This window comes from Oryctolagus cuniculus, chromosome X (genome assembly GCF_051225735.1).
Source record: "Oryctolagus cuniculus isolate XC-2025 breed Fujian yellow rabbit chromosome X, ASM5122573v1, whole genome shotgun sequence".
Lineage (NCBI taxonomy): Eukaryota > Metazoa > Chordata > Mammalia > Lagomorpha > Leporidae > Oryctolagus > Oryctolagus cuniculus.
Window position 1 is genome coordinate 54,391,375 of NC_142888.1, and position 24,132 is coordinate 54,415,506.

Consider the following 24,132-nt stretch of genomic DNA (forward strand, 5'->3'; position numbering starts at 1 on the left):
TAACAGAAGTTGAAGCAGCAAGTGTTGATGAAGAAACAGGAGCACATCATCCAGAAGATCTTCATCAGACAACTGATGAAGGTGGCAACATTAAACAATAGATTTTTGGGGGATGGTGCTATAGTGTAGAAGGTTAAGCTGGTGCCTGCGGTATCAGCATCCCATACTGGCGCTTATTCAAGTCCAGGCTGACTTCCAATGCAGCATCCTGTTAATGTGCCTGGGAAAGCCCTGGAAGATAGCCCAAGCTCCTGGGCTCCCTGCACTCATGTAGGAGACCAGGAAGAAACTCCTAGTTTATGGCTTTGGCCTGGCCCAGCTCTGGCCATTGCAGCCATTTGGGGAATGTATCAGCAGATATAAGATCTTTTTCTCTCTCTATCTCTGTCTTCAAATGAATCAAATGAATGTCAGAGTTACACGGAGAGAGAAGGAGAGGCAGAGAGAGAGAGAGGGAGGGAGGGAGAGAAAGAGAGGTCTTGTATCTGCTGGTTCACTTCCCTGTTGGCAACAATGGCTGGAACAGTGCCGATCCGAAACCAGCAGCCAGGAGTTTCTTCCAGGTCTCCCACCATGGGTGCAGGGGCCCAAGCACCTGGACCATCTTCTACTGTTTTCCCAGGCCATAGCAGAGCGCTGGATCGGAAGTGGAGCAGCTGGGACTTGAACCGGTGCCCACATGGGATGCTAGCACTACAGGTGGCGACTTTACCCACTATGCCACAGCACTGGCCTAATTAATGTTATTTTGATGCCTACCAACACAACACCCATTCTTCATAGAACCTATGGATCAAGGAATAATTTTGACTTTCAAGTCTTAGTGTAAGGCTATACTTGTTGTGGATAGTGAGTGATTCCTTTGTTGGATATCAGGAAAGTATACTGAAAATGTCTTGGAAAGTATTCACCATTCTAGATGCCTTTAAGAATATTTGTGATTCATAAGAGATCAAAATAGCAACATTTGCAGGAATCTGGAAGAAGCTGAATCTAACCATCAGAGATGACTTTGAGAGATTCAAGACTTCAGTGAAGGAAGTAACTGCATATATGGTGGAAATAGCAAGAGAATCAGAAGCCTGAAGATGTGCAAGATGTGCCTGAATTGGGGCAATCTCATGATAAAGCCTTAATGTTTGGAGGAGTTGCTTCATTCAAATAAACAAAGTGGCTCCCTGAGATGTATGAAAGCTACTACTGGTGATAAAGCTATGAACGCTGTTGAAATGATAACAAAGGATATACTGTAGAAATTTAGTTGATAAAGCAGTGGCAACATTTGAGCTGACTGATTTCAATTTGGGAACATGTTTTACTGTGGGTAAATGCTGTCAAACAGCAGCATACTACACAGAAGTTCTTCATGAAAGAATCAGGAGATGCAGCAAGTTTCACTGGTATCTCATTTTAAGAAATTTTCACAGGCACCCCGACCTTCAGCAACTACTACCCTGTTCAGTAAGTAGCCATCAATATCAAGGCAAGATCCTACTCCAGCAAAAGATTTATGACTTGCTGAAGGTTTGGAAGAGTGTCAGCATTTTTAGCAATATTTTAGAATTAAGGTACATATACTGTTTGGACATACTGCTATTGAACATTAATAGAATATACTATGAGCTAAACATCTATGTGCATTGATAAGCCAAAAAATTCATTTGGCTTTAGTATAAAATTCACTGTATTGCAGTCATCCAGAACTTAACCTGCAATATCTCCAAGGTATGCCTGCATAAGCTTTTAAAATAACTCTGCTCTCTGTCTCAAGAATTCCACATCTGGTAGCTCATGTCAAGAAAATCCTTAAAAATATACTCCAAGTTGAATTAATTTCATCTCTTTAGACTCTCCTGAATTTGTCTATTTTGAAGTCTTGGGTTCAAGTGTGGCTCTGCTTCCAATTTCAGCTTCCTGATAATGTGTACTGTGGGAAATAGTAAGGGTACTCAAGTAGTTGAGTCCCTGTGATCATGAGAGAAACCAGGATTGAGTTCCTGGCTCCAGCACGTGGGAGATGTCAGTATGTCTGTCTCTCTCCTCTCCCTTAAAGAAAAAATAATAACTCTTGCCAGGATCCTTTGCTGTATGTTCTCACAGAATAGTATTCCTTTCTTTCAGAATATCCATTTTAGTTATAAACTCAATATATTGCAGTAAGATTATTTAATTCATCTGCTCCCCCGCTAAATTTAAATTCCATGGGAGCATTAACTTTGTGTTTTGTGCTCACTGTTGTAACCCAATACGAAATACCATGGCTGACATGCAGGATGTACTCAATATTTATTGAACAAAGAAATGAAAAATTTAGCAATAAAGATGTTTATGCCGGCTGGCACCGCGGCTCACTTGGCTAATCTTCCACCTTTGGTGCTGGCACCCCAGGTTCTAGTCCTGGTTGGGGCGCTGGATTCTGTCCCAGTTGCTCCTCTTCCAGTCCAGCTCTCTGCTGTGGCCTGGGAGTGCAGTGGAGAATGGCCCAAGTACTTGGGCCCTGCACCTGCATGGGTGGCCAGGAGGAAGCTCCTGGCTTCGGATCGGCGCAGCGCACCAGCCGTAGTGGCCATTTGGGGGTGAACCAACTGAAAAAGGAAGACCTTTCTCTCTGTGTCTCTCTCTCTCTCTCACTAACTCTGCCTGTCCAAAAAAAAAAAAAAAAAAAGATTTTTATGCCCATGCTGTCTTAATAGAAATAAAATTGGAAGCAGCTTAAATGATAAACAATAGAAATAATGTAAATAAATTAGACGACTGAATGCATATAACAAAATAGGAGTAATGAACATAAATATGTTAAAAGGAACGAAGTTAAAAACTTATTTTTTGTGAGAAAAAATGTGATGTGTAAGAGTTTATATGTACATAAAAGTGGATGTGGAAAGCAATACTTCCAAAGTGTTAACATTGGTAGCCATGAATAGGTGAAATCGTTGATAACTTTTTACATTCTTTTTGCTTATATTTTCTGTACTTCATGTATAATAACAAAAAATTTAATTCATTTCAAGAGGAAAAAGTTATTTGACTTCAAGTAGATTTGCACAGTATGGAATGGGGGAAAATTGGCAACATGTAAGAAATGCAGGACAGTATATTATATAATACAAGGTTTTATTATGGTTATCTCCCTAGGGCTCAGCAAAATGTTTTGCTAGTATTTTAAGCTGGTTATAATATATAGAATAACAGAAATGAAACTGTTCATATTGTACTGAAAACTAAAGGACTACCTTTCTGAACTGCTTTAAATACATGTAAGTTGAAATCTTGAAAGTATAGATCTCAATGATTTATTTTATACACATACACACATATAAATGTATGTATGTATGTATAAAAATATATGTTCTCCTAACTGGCAAGGCATTAAAAGAGGGAATAAGGCAGTAATTTCAAAATTCATTTTTCCAATCGAACTATTACTAAATAAATATAATTTAATGCATTATAACACAAACTAGAACATTTCAACCACTCTCCCATCTCACAAGTTTTATCTGCCTTATTTTTCTTGATGGAATAGTGGGGGGAAAAAAGGTCCTGTTTCCACATATCTTTAGAAACACTCTCTCCTGTCAAAACCTTCTACAACACACCCCAGAATTTTTTCAGTAAGGACACAGAGAAGTTATGGCTAAGAGCAAGAAAATTATTCTAGCTGGCTTAATAGTGCATAAAATGTCACCACTTCATTTAACAAAATGGGTTCTGAAGTTGTGTAATCATGCATTATGAGTCCATTAAGCTATAAAGGACAAGACTTCAGTTATAGTTTAGGTAAACTATAAAGTTAGAAAAATAATGTCTTTTTTTTAAGTGGAGGCCAAATCAAAGAGACATTTCAGAGGCTGAGTAACATTTTTAAAGAATTTTAAATCAACCTGTTCCTGATGCACAAGGGTAAAAGAAAACAGGTGGTCTCAATATATTTCCTAAAAGATAACACACTGCCTTTCAAAACCACCATAGTTAATTTATACTGGCCATCCAATGGTAATCTGGAAAGACAAAAGGATTACCTCAAGCTGAAAAGAGACCAGTCACTAGCTTGAGATTGAATTAGACATCACCTGCATATCAACTATTTATTTTCACCCTGACTCAACAGGGTATAAGCAGAAAACACAAATAACATATATAATACCCTTTGAAAATCACATTCTTTAAGAAAGGGTGGGAAACACAGGAAATGGTCAAGAAAGTAATGGTTATGTGAAAAAAAACCGCTGTCTGAAGAGTAACCAGTCTTGGTGTGGTATCACTATGGTAGTACAAAGGAAAACAATCCAACGATGATTGAAGGAAATGAAGTTTTTTCTCAAGGGCTAAAATTCCTGAAGTAACTAATAGATGTCATAAGTTTTTCTTCCTTATACATAAAAGAAGGTATAGATTTAACTTTTATTTATTATTTTTACAGTAAATAGGATCTAAAAGTTATTTTTGAAAACATAACTGTGAGGATTCTTCATAACACAAAAGCTCCATAAAACTGAACATTATAGAAATGTCATTAAAAGGCCTGCAGAGGTAAGAGTGAATCTACTTTCCTCCTTTGCTAACAGAATATAAACAATGTGGCCTTCTTGCTGCAGCTTGATAGTCTCAAGTTTAAAATGTATGTGGTGCTTGCCTATATTCACTGAGTTAGGGTCTTTTTACTTTTTCCTTGTTGATCTCTTTATTTAGTGGAGTATTAAACTCTTGACTGCAATGTTAATTAAAAAAATGTTATTTCAAAAACTAAAAAAGGAAAAAGGAAGAGAGTAAGGAAGGAAGGAAAGAAGGGGGGCAGGGGAAGAGGGGTAAAGAAATATTATTATATTCTTAGAGTTGTATCTATGAACTACACTGAATATGTTCTCTTTGTATTAATTTACATTAACATGAAAAAAATGAAGTATCAGAAAAAAAATGTAGGTGAGGGCCGGCATTGTGGTATAGTGGGTTAAGCCATGGCTTGGGATGCCCACATCCCATACTGGTGTGTTGGTTTGAGTCCTGGCTTTTGTTTCCAATCCAGCTACCTGCTTAATGCATCCACAGAATCAGCAGAAGATAGCCCAAGCACTTGGGTTCCTATCACATGGGAGACCTAGATGGAGCTCCTGGCTCCCAGCTTTGGCCTGGCTTACTCCTGGCTAAAGAGGGCATTTCGGCATTGAACCAGCAGATGGAGAATGTCTATCTCTTTCCCTCATCCCCTTTTTCTCTACCTCTCTGCCTTTCAAGTAAATGAAAACTAAACAAACATTAAAAAACATTTCATTGATACTTTAAGCTTCATTACAATGTAAAACTAGTATGTATGATGAACACTTTTTTTTGGAAAAATCTCAACTATATATTGGAATTAGTCATAATTAGAGGAAAGCAATTAGATTCAGAAAAATATGCACGTGTGCACGCACACACACACACACACACACACGGAACAAAAGAAGGAATTCAAATTAGTTCACTAAGATTTTTGAATCTAACAAAATTATATTGTACATTTTTCTCCAGAAACGTTTAAAAGAAAAGTTTGGAAGAGAGAGAGGGCTGTCAGAGGAGATGAAAGTAACTGAAGACAAGGTGGCCCAAGAGAAAAAGCAGGAGCCAGAAAAGGAAATGTGACTGATAGCAAGAATATGTACTCAATTAATTAATTAATGCATCTATTCTCAAATACACAAGGACAAATTCTTATTAATATCCTGTAGGTATACTTAATACTTGATATATTAAGTCACCAGAAGTTTTCAGACTTTTAAATATTTACCTATTTGGTATTAATATATGGCTTCAAAAGTGTCACAAGACTGGACAGTTAAGAAATAATGAGGGCCCAGCACTGTGGTGCAGTGGGTAAAGCCACTGCCTACAGTGCCAGCATCCCACATGGGCTCCAGTTAGAGATCCAGCTGCTCCACTTCCAATCCAGCTGCCTGCTAATGACCTGGGAAAAGCAGTGGAAGATAGCTCAAGTGCTTTGGGCCCCTGCTAACCACGAGGGAGACCAGGATGAAGATTCTGACTCCTGGCTTCAGCCTGGACCAATCCTGGCCATTCCAGCCATCTGGAGAGTGGATCAGCAGATGGAAGATTTCTCTCTCTCTTTCAAATAAATAAATAAATAAATATTTAATAACAAAGAAGAAATAATTAAAGAATATCTACTGGTACACAGGAAGTTTATACAGCACAATGGACCAAAGCAAATATATTAATAAAATGAAAAAAACATTTGACTAAAAAAGGTGTAACTAGAAAGGTACAAACTGTACTGTTTATATGCAGTAGTGCTCAAGTCAACAAATGTGCTAGAAGTGAACATCTATAACTAATAACCATTAGGACAGGACACAAAAAGAATTTAAAAGAATCAAAACATCCGGAGCAGCTCATTTGGTAGAATTCTCAGATATTAAAGATAAATGTGGAGCCAGTTTTGCAGCATAGTGTAAAGCTGCCAGCTATGATGCCGGCATCTGGGATGATGGTTTGTGTCCTGGCTGCTCCACTTCTGATTCAGCTCTCTGCTAATGTGCCTGTGAAAGCAGCAGAAGATGGCCTGAACACTTGGGCCCCTGCACCCAAGTGGGAGACCTGGAAGAAGCTCCTGGCTTCTGGCTTCTGGCTTCTGGCTTTGGCCTAGCCTAGCCCCAGCTATTTGTAGCCACTTGGGGATTGAACCAGCAGATGGTTCAATCTCTCTCTCTCTCTCTCTCTCTCTCTCAATCTCTCCCAGCTGTTTGTAGCCACTTGGGGATTGAACCAGCAGATGGTTCAATATCTCTCTCTCTCTCTCTCTCTCTGTAACTCTGCCTTTCAAATAAATAAAACTTTAAAAATAGATAACTGTATATTAATAAACACATGTTTTGTTTCTGAAGTGGTTAACTTTACATCTCTCACCAGAAAAGGTTGTCCGACACTGAATCAACAGCAAATTTCTCCACCAAAAGCTTATGCCTTACAAGGGAGTGAAGCCCATTGGGCTTTTCTTTTTGTCTTCATTTTTTGTTTTTGGCCACTGGACTTTGAGAGGAAAAAAAAGAGTAAGAAAAAACAGAATGATCTTTTGATAAAGGTAGCAGAATCATTTTTTTCTTTAGCTGATGAAGAATTTAAAAATTCTGGTTTTACAGACTTTTCAAAAAAGATTTATTTATTTGAAAGATAGAATTACAGAGAGACAGAGGCAGGGTGGGGAGTCTTCCATTCGTTGGTTCACTCCTCAGATGGCCACAATGGCCGGAGCTGGGCCATTCCAAAGCCAGGAGCCAGGAGATTCCTCTGGGTCTCCCATGTGGGTGCAGGGGCCCAAAGACTTGGGCCATTTTCTGCTGCTTTCCCATTTACAGACATTCTTAAGATCTAACAGCCAGAAGTATTCACAGAATCAAAGGACAGGTTTTTCTTTTTCTTTTTTATTTATTTATTTTTTTGACAGGCAGAGTTAGACAGTGAGAGAGAGAAAGAGAGACAGGGAGAAAGGTCTTCCTTTTTCCGTTGGTTCACCTCCCAAATGGCTTCTACGGCTGGTGTGCCGCGGACGGTGCGCTGCGCTGATCCGAAGCCAGGAGCCAAGGGCTTCCTCCTGGTCTCCCATGCGGGTGCAGGGTCCAAGGACCTGGGCCATCCTCCACTGCACTCCCAGGCCACAGCAGAGAGCTGGACTGGAAGAGGAGCAACCGAGACAGAATCCGGCGCCCCGACCGGGACTAGAACCCGGGGTGCCAGCGCAGCAGGCGGAGGATTAGCCTAGTGAGCCGCGGCGCTGGCAAAGGACAGGTTTTAAAAGAAACTACTTGGGGGAAAAACTTGTGGTGAGGAAGAAAAATGGTAGGAAAAATTTTGCAATGCTATCTGTTTTGTAAAAATATGGGCTTTAGGCTGAATATTTTCTCTCAAAAGAACTCATTTAGCAGAAAATTTGCAAGTGCCCACAATTTCAAGGGCAAGCAAACTGTGCAGAAAACAAAACTATGTCCCCAACCCAAGCTAAAGGGAGGTGCAATTAAAGGAATAATTGAAACCACTACTTCAATACTTTTAGGGTTAACAGTACCTTAGTAAAAGGTAGGTCAAAAGAGCACGAGTTAGTTCAGAGGCTGCCTAATAACACTGGGGATATAAGTATTGTAAGTTTGGATGAGAAAGGACAGCATATATTAATTGTCAGGAAAGGCTTTGTAATTATAATTACTTTCTCTATATATCTCAGGGTTTGTTTTTTAAGCTCTGTTGGTTGGAAATTCCAATGAAGAGCATTATCCAGCAGTGATTAGGCCCTAAGAAAAAATGGATTAGGCTACATGAGATGAATTTGTAACTGACAGTCCATGTAATAATTTACAAGAGAAAATACTTACCGAGCAGACTAATATTCACAAGGCCCATCAGTGAATTCTCTACCTCAAAGAGAAGTCAATTTCAGAAATCAAATGAAGATCATAAGGCTGCCTGATGATGTATGAAATCAGAACTAGAAAACTGCCGTCCCATGTCATCCAGGTATTCTTGCCCACTGGTCTGTGTACCCACTCATTTTAACAAGCCTAGAGTTTCATTATTCCATTATCTCCCCAATCCTCCAACTTTTAATGCTCCAAGTTGCTGTTTCACTTCTTCTGATAACATCAAGATTTATACCAAAGCTCTCTGATGGCTCTACTAAGTACTAATCTCTCTTTAAATACTATTAGCTTCAGACTATATTCAATTAATAGAGAGGTGTTTCTAAATAAAAAAGAACAAGTAGTCCTTTCATTAAGTTTTGCATTATTTATGTCCTTATTAAGAGCAGGACTAACTAAACTTACCAACAGATACTTTTTTTCAAGAGACATAAATAAAAATGTAGATGCCAAGACCAAAGCTCCAAGATCCCTTAAGAGATTCTATTATAAACAAATAGTCACTTAATTAATTTATTTTAAAAACAGGAATTTTGAAATACTGAGTTACCAATCCTTTTTCACGAAACCTGTATGATAGCCATATTGGATAAATACATGATTTAAATACATTCTGACATGCATTATTAATGCTGATTAACAGTCATTAAGTACACACAAGGAGCAATGAATAAAAAGTAAAGTAGTAGAGATGTCAGTTAGTTTTAAGGTAAAGTCTTATTTATTAGGGCAATAAAACTTCTACATAGTAGTTTAGATAGTCTGCCATGTAAACCGTTAAGCTTCTAGACAGCAGGGGATTTTTTATTGTCATTATTCTATCTCTAGTAATTAGCACAGAGTTCAGCACAAAGCATGTACTGAAAATGTACTTTTTAAATGAATGAATTATGATAGGTAACAGGCTTTATAATCTCACATTATAATAAGAACAGCCAATATTTATTGAATCCTTACTATATGTTGAGCACTATTTAAGAGTTTAAATATAGTGTGAGGAATTAACTCATTTAAATTCATTTTGGAATTATCGTCTCCATTTTATAGATAAAGAAACCAAAGCACACAGAAATTAAGTAACTTGTTCAAGATCATTCCCACTAGAAAATGAGGATATCATGATTAAAGCCCAGGTAGTCTGTCTCCAGAGCTCAGGCTCTTAACTACAACTCCACACCACCCCTTTTTTTGGCACAGATTTCATTAGCTAACAAAGCTAAAGAAGTACAAAGATGGCAGGAGAAAAACAATAAAGAAAACCAAATATAAAATATTACAATGATTTTTGCTTTGTTCTGTTTTATTGGAGAAGAAACCATCTTGAAGTTTATATTGCTTGAGTTTAAGAGAAGTGACTGCTTCTCCTTTATTAGTGAACATATTTTTTGGTTGTGTTTACAGCATTATCAGCAACTAGCCTTAAGAGGTCTTGGTAACAGATGATCCTGCAAACTGGCAAATACCATGCCAAAGACTAACATACTGATAAACAAATCTCACTATTTGGCGTAATTTAAAAATATTCTCTCTTATGACACTTTGCTGTTTTGAAAGACAGTCAGCCAGAAAGGATAGTAACATGCAAAATAGGGACAAAACATAGATGTGAAGTGTTTGAGTTCCTTGAAAGAAAAAAGCTGCACTGGAAATCTAAGAAAGAAAAGCACTGAAAAGTTTTTCTTACCAATTACATTCTACCAATAAGATAACTGGTATTTACTTACCTTTAATTTATAGAGCAATTTAACATAAAATTTGCACTTAACCACCAACCCTGAAAATATCTTCTCTACTTAGAGACACATATATAGAGATTGGGTCAAACCAAAGAAAATAAAGGCAAACTCAGAGAAAAAGGCCAGATGGAGAAATGTGTAACAGTATTCCAATGACATTTTCACCAGAAAACGTGTAGTGCAATTAAATCTTTTTATTTCAGTGGCCCTATTGGTTCGTATGCTCGCATAATGATAATCACAATTATAAAGAATATGTATAATTAAATAGATTGGATATATAGATGATTTACCATGAAGCTATGGGATAATCTAGAATTTTTCTAATCAAATGTATACAAGGGGAAACATTAATCTTAACACATATACATACTCACACACACAAATTACTTGTAATAGCTAACTTTCTCTACTTACTTACAAAGCTATATTACACAACAAATAACCTCAACCAATGATATTGTAAAGAACTAAGATTTTTTAGGTTCACAAATACCTTTTCTCTTTTAAATTCAATCATGATTTTTATTGTTTTTAAGCCTGAGGAAAATCTCATCTATATAATCATGGTCAGTTCAAATGGTTTTGCATGACAGAATATGCAGTTAGCAGTCAAATATTCTAGAAAATCTTAAATACCTATATTTTCCATTGTAAGTACACTCATCAATAAGAATTTCCAGTTCTTGTTAGTGATTCTTACCCCTTCTTTTGGGTCTGTGTGGAGTCCTCCTCCTGCATGACCATGCCAACATGTTCTCTTTTCTATCAGTGGCCATACCTGGAGAACCTAGTAGAAGAGGATACCAAGCAGTTCATTTAGCTATTACAGAATTTCAGGTGTCTAAACATCTGGTTTAGATACTCTAATCTAATAAATGTTCCCCAAACAAATCCTGAGGCATAGCTTTTGCCTGGCATAGTAAAGCAAAACACCTTCAGAATTAGCTTATTGTTAAGTTTATACAAGAATATTAAGATCTAACAAATTAATATACAGAAGTCACTTTCTCTAAATAATTCTTAAAATGAATGTTTAAAAGATTTAATTTGTATTACACTTCTATTTCATTTATATACCAGCTTTCTTACTATCATTCACTAACACAATTATAGTGATGATAATCTGTTATACCATTATTAGCAAGCAAATATAATAATATAGTTATAATTAATTTATATCTCTGTTCGTGGTTCCTGGCTTCAGCCTGGCCGAGCCCTGCCTGCTGCAGACATTTGAAGAGGGAAGACCAATGGAAGATCTACCTCTCTGTTGCTGTCTTTCAAATAAAGTAAAAATAAATAATGAAAATAATGACAAAAAGGTCCTCTCTATTAAAAAAGGGGGAGGGGACACTTGGCACAGCAGTTAAGACACTGCTTGGGATATCTACATTCCATATTAGAGTGCCTGGGTTCAAGCCCTGACTCTATTTCCAATCCTAATTTGTACCATGGGAAGCTTGGTGATGGCTCAAGTACATGGGTCCCTGCCATCCACATAGGAGACCTGGATTTTTTTTAAAGATTTATTTTATTTCTTTGAAAGGCACAGTGACAGATCAAGAAAGGAAGAGAGACAAAGAGAGAAAGAGCTCTTCCATCTACTACTACAATCCCCAGATGGCTGCAACAGCCAGGGCTGAGCCCAAGGCTAAATCCAGGAGCCTGGAACTCCATTTTGGTCTCCCACATGAGTGGCAGGGACCAATCAATTCAGCCATCTTCTGCTGCTTTCCCAGGCACATTAGCAGGGAGCTTGGATGGGGAGCTGGATCAGAAACAGAGCAGCCAGGATTCAAACCAGTACTCCGAAATGAGATGCCAGTGTTGCACGCAGTGGCTTAACCTGCTGCACCACAAGGTAAGCTCCTGGCTCCCAGCTCTGGTGTGGCCCATTCCTGTCTGTTGTGTATTTGGGGGAATGAATGAATGGATGGGTGATCTCTATCTCTGTTTCTCTGCCTTTCAGATAAAATGAAGATAAACATTTTTTTAAATCAATGGAAAAGAGAATAAAAAGATAAGTTTATTTTGGTGCAAAAAAAATTGAAATCCATGCAACTTTTCTCATAATATGCATGTTCCATGAACTTTCTGAAAACCTGTTATATTTAGAAACATGATTTTTTAATACTTCACAGTATATCTTTTGCTACAGCAATTAATTTACATGTTTTATCTTTCTTACTTCATGGTAAATTTCTTAAGATTAGGGAAAGTATATTTTATCTTTTTATCTCTCATGGCACATACAACAGTGTCCTATATATGGACAACATGGACAGTGTAGGTTTCAATGCTTGTTAGACTCACTTATACAGCTATCTCAAAAAAAAAAGATATGTACAGATCTCCCAAGTATCCTTAAAATATGCAAATATACTACCTATTTTAAATTTTTCAAAAAGTTTTACAATTACTTTTGATGTTAGTAATATATAAAAATAAAACAATTCAACAAAATATGATAATCTAAAAAATAGTAGGGGCTGGTGCTGTGGCGTAGCAGGTAAAGCCACCACCTGCAGTGCCAGCATCCCATATGGGTGCCGGTTCTAGTCCCAGCTGCTCCACTTCCTATCCTGATCTCTACTATGACCTAGGACAGCAGTAGAAGATGGTCCAGGTGCTTGGGCTCCTGCACTCGTGTGGGAGACCCAAAAGAAGCTCCTGGCTCCTGGCTTTGGATTGGCGCAGCTCCAGCCATTGCGGCCAATTGGGGAGTGAACCAGTGGATGCAAGATATCTCTCTCTCTCTCTCTGCCTTTCCTTCTCTGTGTAACTCTGACTTTCAAATAAATAAATAAACATTTAAAAAATTAATTCATTCATTTAAAAAGATAGTAAAGATTAGGCTTACAATTTAGGCTTGCTAGTATTAAAAGTGCTCTCACAATTAAAAATACTTAATAAAGTACATTGGATTTAATGATGCTTCTTTAGTAGCCATAATAATCAATAATTAAAGAACAAAGGCTCACTTCTTTATAAAAACAAATGCGTATCAATACCATACACAGTATAACAGCATCAGCTCAGGGAAAAGCTATGAAAATGGAATTACAAAAAGCCAAGGTGCCTTCTGGTTCTCACCAGTTGAGACACAAAAAGTAATTGCCATAAATGGATTATTGATTTTTGGATCAACAATCTTAAAGCATTTTATATAAGGAAAACATCAAAAGGTAATTTTGAGTCGACAATGTCTCTTTGTCACATTTTCTCCTCTAAAAGACCAAGCAACAAGTTTTATCAAGGGGTCTGGTGAATACCACATGAGATAATAAGGACTTCAACAAAGCAAAAGACTAAAATATAAGTAATCTCTATGGTGTGATGGACATTGAGAAGACTATGTACATTTTCCCTTAAAATTTTAATTTAATAATGGAATATTAATTTCCATAGCTTCTGCATAAATGAGAATAATACTTTGTACCTTGATGGCAAATAACTATCAATCAGAAAGAAAAAAATAAAGTATTCTAGATTTATATCATCTTCTAATTTTCTAGTCTTTTTCTTTTATTTTTTTTTATTTTTTTATTTATTTATTTTTTTTGACAGGCAGAGTGGACAGTGAGAGAGAGAGACAGAGAGAAAGGTCTTCCTTTTGCCGTTGGTTCACCCTCCAATGGCCGCCGCGGCCGGCACGCTGCGGCCGGCACGCCGCAGAGAGCTGGCCTGGAAGAGGGGCAACCGGGACAGAATCCGGCGCCCTGACCGGGACTAGAACCCGGTGTGCCGGCGCCGCTAGGTGGAGGATTAGCCTAGTGAGCCGCGGCGCCGGCCTCTAGTCTTTTTCTATCATAGAGATTTATGTGTCTCATTTTAAAGCACTAGAAATTTTTAAAGATGTCTTTCACTTACATGAGCAATGAAAAATAACCCTCATCAACATGTAAACTTAGCATCAGTTACTCTATGGGCTCTAATAAGCTTAGAATCCCTTGGTATTCTGCTATCTGAACATCTTCTAAGGTAAAGAAACTTCACCTGCTTGAAAAACTTACAGTATTCCACATATCAGACACAAATTACCAGGATAAATTTAAGTGTCAACAAGCTGCCATTACATTTATAAAAGCTTTCTGAAAATGTTACTCTAGTTGGCACTGATCTCAAGGGATTCAGACAGATTTCTCCAGGGACAGAAAAACATTGAGACTTCTCTTTGCATTTCCAGTAGCAGAAACATACCTTCGTGCCAGTATTTAGGAAAATAAAATTATTTGGGAAATGTAAAATATGCAGTACAAATTGGGAAATGCTCCAAGGGTTTGCACATTTTTCCTAGCTATATGCAGAAGTGTTTGCTTAATCTTACCTTTGTAGCATCTAATAACTCTCTTGAATTGCCTTTTCCCAATCTCTGCCATGTGGTATTTCTTAATGACTCTGGGATCTGCTGAAGAGAAAAAAGTGGGGAGGGGAATTTTAGAGTGGACAGTCAATACTCACAGACAATTTCTTTTATTCATATACACATGCATTAAATTAAAACAATAGCCATTGTTAGAGAGATGATTATGTCTTTAATAATACCTTTCAGGTATAAAGTAAATAATATTACTCATCAAAAATGTCAGCTTTATGGGGCCAGTGCTGTGGCATAGCGGATTAGGCTGCTGCCTGCAGTGCCGGCATCCCATATGGGTGCCAGTTCAAGTCCTGGCTGCTCCACTTCTGATCCAGCTTTCTGCTATGGCCTGGGAAAGCAGTGGAGGATGGCCCAAGTCCTTGGGCCCCTGCACCCACATGGGAGACCCAGAGGAAGCTCCTGGCTCCTGATTTTGGATCAGTGCAGCTCTGGCCATTGAGGCCATCTGGGGAGTGAATCAGCAGATGGAAGACTTTTCTCTCTGTCCCTAGCTCTAACTCTGCCTTTTAGTTAAATAAATAAATCTTTAAAAAAAAAAAGTCAGCTTGTATTTCTAACTCCTTTCTGTTTTTTTTTCTATACTTTTTTCCTTTTTTAAAAATCCTTTTTTTTTTTTTTTTTTTGACAGGCAGAGTTAGACAGTGAGAGAGAGAGAGACAGAGAGAAAGGTGTTCCTTTTCCATTGGTTCACCCCCCAAATGGCCGCTATGGCTGGCGTGCTGCAGCCGGCGCACTGCGCCGATCTGAAGCCAGGAGCCAGGTGCTTCCTCCTGGTCTCCCATGCGGGTGCAGGGGCCCAAGGACTTGGGCCATCCTCCACTGCCTTCCCGGGCCACAGCAGAGAGCTGGACTGGAAGAGGAGCAACTGGGACAAAATCCGGCGCCCCAACCGGGACTAGAACCCGGGGTGCCGGCACCGCAGGTGGAGGATTAGCCTAGTGAGCTGCGGCGCCGGCCAAAAATCCGTTTCTTAAAGCCCTCAACCTCCTTTCTTTCTGAAATAGCTTTTATGCTTTTTGCAAATACTCTTCCTTGTTCTTTTTAAAAAGATTTATTTATTTGAAAGAGTTACAAAAGAAAGGGAGAGACACACAGAGAGAAAGAAAGATCTTCCATCTACTGGTTCACTCCCCAGATGGTTACAACGGCCAGGGCTTTTGCCAGGTTTAAGTCAGGAGGCGGAAGCTTTATCCAGGTCTCCCGTGTGTGTCAGGGGCCCAAACACTTGAGCCATCTTCCGTTGTTTTGCCCAGGCCAGGGCTGGGCCAGGACAAAGCCATTAGCCAAAAACTCCACCCATGTCTCCCACATCACTGGCACGGGCCCAAAAACTTGGGTCATCTTCCACTGCTTTTTGCAGGCCATTAGCAGGGACCTGGATTGGAAGTTGAGCAGCCTGGACACTAACCAACACCCATGTGAATGCCAGCATTGCAGGTGGTGGCATTAACTGCTATGCCACAACATCGGCCCAGCTGTTCCACTTCCGATCCAACTCCCTACTAGTGTACCTGGGAAGACAGTCAAAGATGGCCCAGGTACTTGAGTCCCTGCCACCCACATGGGAGACCCAGATGGAGTTTCAGGTTCCTGGCTTCAGCCTGGACCAATCCCAACCATTGTAGCTATTTGTGGAATGAACCAGTGGAAGAAAATTTCTTTTGGTCTCTCCCTCTCTCTGACTTCCAAATAAATAAATAAACCTTTTTTTGGGGAAAAAAACAGTTTTGCCAAAATTTCTATGTAAGTTGTTGATAGATTCCAATAAAAATTACACTGGGGCAAATTTTCTCCCTTGGGTAATGTTCCAAAGCTGGAGCTGAAAGAAGGCAAAATAAAGGAACTATCCATTGTAATACTAGAAAGATATCTGTAAAATGGACACACATCTCTCTGAAAAGCACCATCAATTTATTGAGGAAAATTAGCTTCTTAGGTCAAACTCTTCTGAAAGGCAAGTTAACACTAAGGCTTTCTCTAAACAATAAATGGGTTGTATATTTGGACTCATGTCTCAATATAAATATAATGGTACATCGGGGCCGGCACCGTGGCTCACTTGGTTAATCCTCCGCCTGTGGTGCCAGCATCCCATATGGGTGTCGGGTTCTAGTCCCGGTTGCTCCTCTTCCAGTCCAGCTCTCTGCTGTGGCCCAGGAGGGCAGTGGAGGATGGCCCAAGTGTTTGGGCTCCTGCACCCGTGTAGGAGACCAGGAAGAGGCACCTGGCTCCTGGCTTCGGATCGGTGCAGCGCCGGCCGTAGCGGCCATTTGGGGAGTGAACCAACGGAAGGAAGACCTTTCTCTCTGTCTATAACTTTACCTGTCAAATAAAAAAAAATGGTACATCACAAAATATCAAAAACCAAATCAATCAAAAAACGCCCTCCATACATAAAAAGGTAACAAAATTATTGAGAAAACTATTTTTTCTAAAATGTGGTTTCTGATTATGTATATTTATAAATATATACATGCCATCCTCTGATTTATGAAAATTTCAAAAATACTAATCACTGTGTGCACACTGTCTTGCTGAACCCAACCTCTCACACCATTTCACGCATGCCCAAATATCTTCACCACAGGCCATTCACTGTCAACAATGCCCTTCTGGTGTTTAACTCCACTGTTTTCCTCACTGTCTTTCTCCATGTGCAGACCCCATGTAAGTTTCAAAACCCGATTTTCCTGTTTTCACAAGCCCCTAGTTCAAGTAACTGCACACTGAAGCAAGATTACACTCAAGTTTGCACATGTATGTAAAGTTTAAATTCTTTTTCTTTCACAACTTGTCCAATTATCTCAAGTAAATGACTATCAATCTTTGTTGATGATATGTATACCAGCAAAAACATACATTCTAGGGCTGGTGTTACGGTGCAGCAGGTTAAGTCTGTGATACCAGCATCTCATGAACACCTTTTTGAGTACTACCTGCTCCACTTCTGATCCAGCTTCCTGCTAATGCACCTGGGAAGCAGCAGAGGATGGTTCAAGTGTTTGGGTCCTTGACACTATGTGGGAGACCCAGATGGTGTACCAGGCCCCTGGCTTTGGCCGAACCCAGCCCAGGTCATTGTGGCCATTTTGGAAGTAAGGCATTGGATGGAAGACCTCTCTCTGTCTCTCTCTGTAACTTTGCCTTTCATATAAACAAATCTTTTCAAAAATTTAAGGAATAAAAACATACATTCTGAAGTGATATGCAAAATAAAGACAACTACCACTAAATCTAAGCCTTTGAAAGTAACCCATAAAACTCCTTCAAAATTTTTATGTAGCTCTTTATTCTTCTCTAATCAGACTAGTTTTTTCCTCAAGCATCAGTATTCAATATAACTTTTTAAGTTTTATTTATTCATTTAATTGAAAGGCAGAGTGACAAAGTGTGAGAAACAGACATAGAGGTCTTCTATCTGCTGGTTCACTCCCCAAATGCTTGTAACAGTCAGAGCTGGGCTAGCCCAAAGCCAGGAGCCAGAAACTCCATCTAGGTCTCCTATGTAGGTGACAGGAACCAAAGTACTTGGGCAATCATGTGCTGCCTCCCAGGTACATTAGCAGGAAGCTGGGTCAGAAGTGGAGGCAGGACTCAATCCCAGACACTCTGATATAGGAAGTAGGTATTCCAAGCAGTGCCTTAACCTGCCACAATGTCCACCCCCACGGTAGATAATTTTTAAATATTCATATTTAAATTGAACTTTGAGTTCTGAAACAGTATTGTTAAATTATCAAATATCTCAGGTATATAAAAAACTCAGAAAATAATATGAACACATGTGTACTCACTTTTCATCCTAAGACATAACATAAAACTCTCCTAGAATGTAATCTCTGTATTCCACAGAAATTATGCACACTGATTGCTAAAAACATCTCTCATTGCAAACATAAAATTTCAGTCACATAATGGGTTAACAACTTTTAAGGGCTAGTCCTAGAACCCTATCACTATTTATAATATGCTTCTGTGGAAAAATGTTGAGTCTTAAACAGTCTTACAAACATTTCTGAAATACAATTCATTCATAATTAGAGATTAGATCTACTTTTAAAATCTCCAGCAAAGGGTTTATAGCAAAATATCTTTCATTTACACACTCAGGTGGACAATAGGAGAACACAAGATTATGAATTCTATGAAACTTGATTTGAAAATTAGAGGGTTGAATTAGATGTTCTCTAAGATTCATTCCAACTCTGAAATTCTACAACTCTTATGGAATGAAAAGGTGGTTGTTAATAATTGGATTTTTAAAAACTTAACTGATAACTCACTTCTTTGATAAATCTAGCATCTGAATTTATTTATAACATCATCCCCCCAGTGACAAACACAGCAATCAACTGTATATTAATCTACATACTAGACTAATGTGCACAGATACTGAACAAATCCAGTTTACTGAAAATGACAATTTGCCAGTCCATTGCAGGAGGCAGGTAAGTTAAAATGTTTATACTGAAAAGTCACATTTGTTTTACCCAAAAAAGAATGAACTTTTTGGAGAACCAAAGTTAAATAATTTTTGACCTCCAAGCATAATAATATATGCTCTCAGTATTCTTCAGCAGTATTCCTTCACTAATCACTAAACACATTTATCTTCAATAGACAGTTGCATGGGCACAATGCCTTGCTAAATGTGTCAACATTTAGTAAAGATTTAGTAAAGACTTAGAAAATGAGTATCAACATTAAAACCATCTATCTAGCAGACAGAACCACTTCCATGTAAGAAGACCAACACCCAAGCGAGGATGCTAAAAAAAAAAAAAAAAAAAAAAGGAAACATTCACATTGCAACTGCATTCTCCTTTTAAGGTAAAAATTCGATCTTGATCAAAACTAATCTTATTAATAAATTTATTTAGTAATTACTATTGATTGCATCCCTTTAAATAATAGTTAACTTTGAGAATTCAACTTATGCACAGTGTCCAACAACCAAAGAATTTCCTATAAAGAGATTAAAAAACAATTTATAAAACCCATCAGGGATTCTGGAGTCAATTTTATATTCTGGATTCATAAAGCTTTAGGAAGAGAACTTTACAGCTACCATCATAGAATACTTGGAATACTTAATAGCAACAAATAATAGTCATGCGTGAACAGTTATCATCTGATCATGAATCATCTGTGATCAAAACCTGAAACATTTAAAATTAAGCTCTCAATACATTCTTAAAGAAAAACTGCTGTGATTTAAAATTACATTTGACCTACTTTAACAGTATAACAATGTGACATAAATTTTGATTTTCTTCCTAATTACCTAGAACCTAGCTATGGGGGTAGGGGTGGGGAGAGAAAAGGGGAGAGGGAAAGGAAAGAATGGCAGACTTCCTAGATTTTATAATTATATTTCCTATCCAAATACTGAAGGATAAAGGATTTCCTTTATTGTGTCAGGTATTCAATAAATGCTTATTGAATGAATGGATAAATCGCAGTAGAGAATAAAGATTTTGGACAATACACTTCACCTGGGGCTTCATTCATTAAGCCACAAAATCATCTGAACTCTTATCACTATAAAACTTCAGAACAGATGCTGGCAAACTGTTTCTGTAAAGGGCCAGATAGTACGTTTTTATGTTTCTGAAGAATATTAGCCAAGGGAAAGCTATGTTTAAGAATATGATAAGTAGTAGGTTAAACCTCTACCTTCGGCACTGGCATCCCATTTAGGGCACTGGATCATGTCCCAGCTGCTCCACTACAGAGCTAGCTCTCTGCAAATGGCCTGAGGAAGCAGCAGAGGACGGCCCAGGTGCTTGGTTCCCCATGCCCACATGGGAGACTCGGAAGAAGCTCCTGGCTCAAATCAGCGAAGCTCTAGCTGTTGAGGTCATTTGGGGAATTAACCAGTGGATGGAAAACTTCTCTGTCTCTCCCTCTCTAATTCTGCCTCTCAAATAAATAAATAAATCTTTTATAAAGAAAAAGAAAAGGGGCATGTGTTTGGCCTAGCAGTTAATATGCTTGCAACCCACATTGGAGTACCCCGGTTATATTTTCTGCTCCACTCCAGATTCCAGATTCCTACTAGTGGGCACCCTAGGAGGAAGCAGGTGATGACTCATATGGTTGGGTCTCTGCTACCCACATGGAAAACCTAGATTGAGTTCCAAATTCCCAATACCAGCCTGGCCTAGCCTCAGCCGTTGTGGGCATTTGGAGAATGAATCAATGAATGGAAGTTTTCTATCTCTGTTTCAAAATAAATAAATTTCTAAAGAATATAACATAAAAGTATAATACATAAACTAGCTGCTTTCCCAATCTCTATTCTAATAAGCCATTTCTCCAATAGTATTAATTATACAGTGTTTTCATGCTATTATCATACTGTTTTGATTACTATAGCTTTGTGAAATGATTAGAAAGCAGGAAGTATGGTGTTACCCAATTTTGTTCCTCTCTCTCAAGACAGCATTGGTTATTTTGGGGGTCTTTTACAGTTCCATATGGATTTTAGGATTTTCTTTTCTGTTTCTGTGGAAAATGCCATTGGAATTTTGGTAGTAATTATATTGACTTTTATATATTGCTTTGAACAGTAAGAAAATTTTGGTAATATAATTCTTCTAATCCATGAACACAGGATATCTTTCCGTTTATTTGTATCTTCTTCCATTTCTTTCATCAGTATTTTATACTTTTCAGTGTATGAATATTTTACTGTCTTGGTTTAATTTATCTCTAGGTAGTTTTTTTTCAAATTCTATGATAAATGGGACTGTTATTCTTGAGTTCCTTTTTTAGACAGTATCTTAGGATTTACAGGTATAGTGTTTATCATAACTACTCAACTCTGTCATTGTAGCACAAATGCAACCATAGACAATATAAGTATAGCTGTATTCCAATAAAACTTTATGGATAATGAAATTCAAATATCAGATAATTGTCATCTATCATAAAATATTCTTCTGTTTGTTTTTCCAACCTTTTCTTAAAAGGTTTATTTTATTTATTTGAAAGAGTTACAGAGAGGGGTAGAGACAGAGAAAGCAGTCTTCCATCCACTGGTTCACTGGCTGCAACGGCTGGAGCTGCGCTGATCCGAAGCCAGGAGCCAGGAGCTTCTTTCAGGTATTCCATGTGGGTGCAGGGGCCCAAGGACTTGAGCCATCTTCTACTGCTTTCCCAGGCCATAGCAGAGAGCTGGATAGGAAGCGGAGCAGCCGGACTAGAACTGGCGCCCATGTGGGATGCCAGAGCTTCAGGCCAGGGCTTTAACCTGCTGCACTACAGTGCTGGCCTCTTTTTTTTTTTTTTAAACAAACAAACAAACAAACAACAACAACAAAAAAAAAAACAGCACAGAGGACTTGCCAAAAATAGGTGGTACACTGGATTTGGCCCAAGGACCATGATTACTCTAGGCAATTTCTAAAATTTCTTCACCCTCCCCAAGTATTCTGAGAAGTACCCTCACAAAACAAAATAAAACAAAACGAAAAAAACACACCCACTTAAACAAAAAACATGCACAAAATTCCCCTTTTCTTCCAACAGTTTTCCTTGTATTTATCAAATTTTCACACCTCTGGGGGCATAACACCAGAAGCAAAGCATATTTAGTAGATAGCACATCAACTCCATGCTTAGTAACTTCTGTGAAGTAAATTTTCTTGTTCCCATTCACATAAAAAGCACACTGGTCATGACATTGTTGTTATCATGAAACTTGGTCACTGTTTCCTAAGTTTTAGCTGAGTAGTCTGAGATTCCATGCTGCTTGCTAAGAGTAACAAAGAATTACAAAATATTTGCCAAATTTAGGGCAAAAGAAACCAATGATGGAATATTAAAAGTTAAGAAAAACCTTCAGAATCAACTCCTTTTAAATCATGAAATTAGGGAACAAATGCATAAATAACTATCATATGAAGAGTGAAATTAAGAAAGGAAACATTTTAGATCCCTTTAATACTGAATTTAATACTGAATTATTTATTACTGAATTTATACTGAATTTAATACTGAATTATTTCAACAGGCTGGTTTATTAGAACCTAATAACTTCAGATAAATGGTATGAATCTCTTAGTACTTCTATGATTCCTTAGTCCTATTGTATTTATGCACAGAATAGAGACGTTATCACACATTTCACACTGCAGCTGGAATGCTGAGATAATGTGAAAGAAGTCAGGAAGTGGAATTGGACCTATTTTCTGCTACTTCACAGTTTCAACTTTCAGTAATTTAATAGTCTTGCTCTTTGTGTTTACTAATGTGGACTTGTAAAAGAACCCTCAAGCAGCCGGCGCCGTGGCTCAATAGGCTAATCCTCCACCTTGCGGCGCCGGCACACCGGGTTCTAGTCCCGGTCGGGGCACCGGATTCTGTCCCGGTAGCCCCTCTTCCAGGCCAGCTCTCTGCTATGGCCAGGGAGTGCAGTGGAGGATGGCCCAGGTGCTTGGGCCCTGCACCCCATGGGAGACCAGGAAAAGCACCTGGATCCTGGCTCCTGCCATCGGATCAGCGCGGTGCGCCGGCTGCAGCGGCGGCCATTGGAGGGTGAACCAACGGCAAAGGAAGACCTTTCTCTCTCTGTCTCTCTCTCTCACTGTCCACTCTGCCTGTCAAAAAAAAAAAAAAAAAAAAAAAAGAACCCTCAAGCATATTTCTTAACTCTCAGTTCCATAGCTGCACAATTTGAATCATTAGTAGAACTGTCACTTTGTTTAGTTATATTTTTCTATAAATGCTCATTTTTATTTTGTTGCTTTTCATGGATATGTCAGATTGTCACTGATGACTAAATTACCTGGAAAATCACCCTAAATTCATAGAATTTATGAGCAGTCCAGCAAAGTCTACTGAAAAGTGTTCCCTTGGCAGGAAATGGGTGGTATAGGCTGCTCATAACACAGATGTAGATGAACAGAATACTGATATAAATACAAATCCAAACTCAGGACAAACAAATGATACCTAATAAGTTCCTGCTTAGCACTAAATGGTAAACACATATTAAAAAAGGTGTGGGGGAGGGGGGACAGATGGGAATGTGGCCTATCAGTTAAGATACCTGCATCCCACATCAGAGTTTAGGTTTGATTCTTGGCTTTGCTCTAGATTCCAGCTTCCTGCTAATGTGGACTCTGGGAATCAGCAAGTGATGTCTCATGAAGTTGGGTTCCTGCCACCTACACGAGAGATGTGACTGAGTTCCAGGCTCCTAGCTTCAGCCCAGCCCAGTCCTGACCATTGCAGGCATCTGGGGAGTGAACCAGCAAATGAGATTTGTCGGTCTACCCCAGTGTCTATGCCTCACAAATAAAGAAAAAAAATGTTTAAGATGGTATTTGGTTTTGTGAGTTTTAAATATCTTTTTGCTTATCCATAGCTAGTCTTTTTCTAGAATGCTAAAAGTTAATTTCTACTCCAGAAGTAAGTAAACATAGATATTCGGGGCAACTTGAAATAGTAATCTGTCAGTCCCCTCAACATGGGTGTTTGTCTTCTATCTCCTAGCTACCTCCTCTTTTTTTTTTTTTTTAAGTAAATCGTTAAGACAAAATGGTTTTAAGAATGGATCATACAGCAAATCCAACTGTGTGTTATATCTAAATAAAAA

The 24,132-nt window shown here is 38.4% G+C and overlaps 1 protein-coding gene across 3 annotated transcripts in view; it reads right to left on the reverse strand.

Moving 5' to 3' along the window:
• ABCB7 (ATP binding cassette subfamily B member 7) overlaps positions 1–24,132 on the reverse strand; it is a 122,982-nt gene that overhangs the window by 48,303 nt on the left and 50,547 nt on the right. For 2 of the 3 annotated variants that reach the window (XM_008248850.5, XM_089324855.1), the window contains exons 2-3: positions 14,475–14,555; positions 10,848–10,934 (exon numbers count right to left, since the gene is read on the reverse strand). In XM_008248850.5, the coding sequence (XP_008247072.2) occupies positions 10,848–10,934; positions 14,475–14,555 (168 nt within the window). The remainder of the gene's footprint in view (positions 1–10,847; positions 10,935–14,474; positions 14,556–24,132) is intronic. The other variant, XM_002721823.6, reaches the window with a different exon arrangement.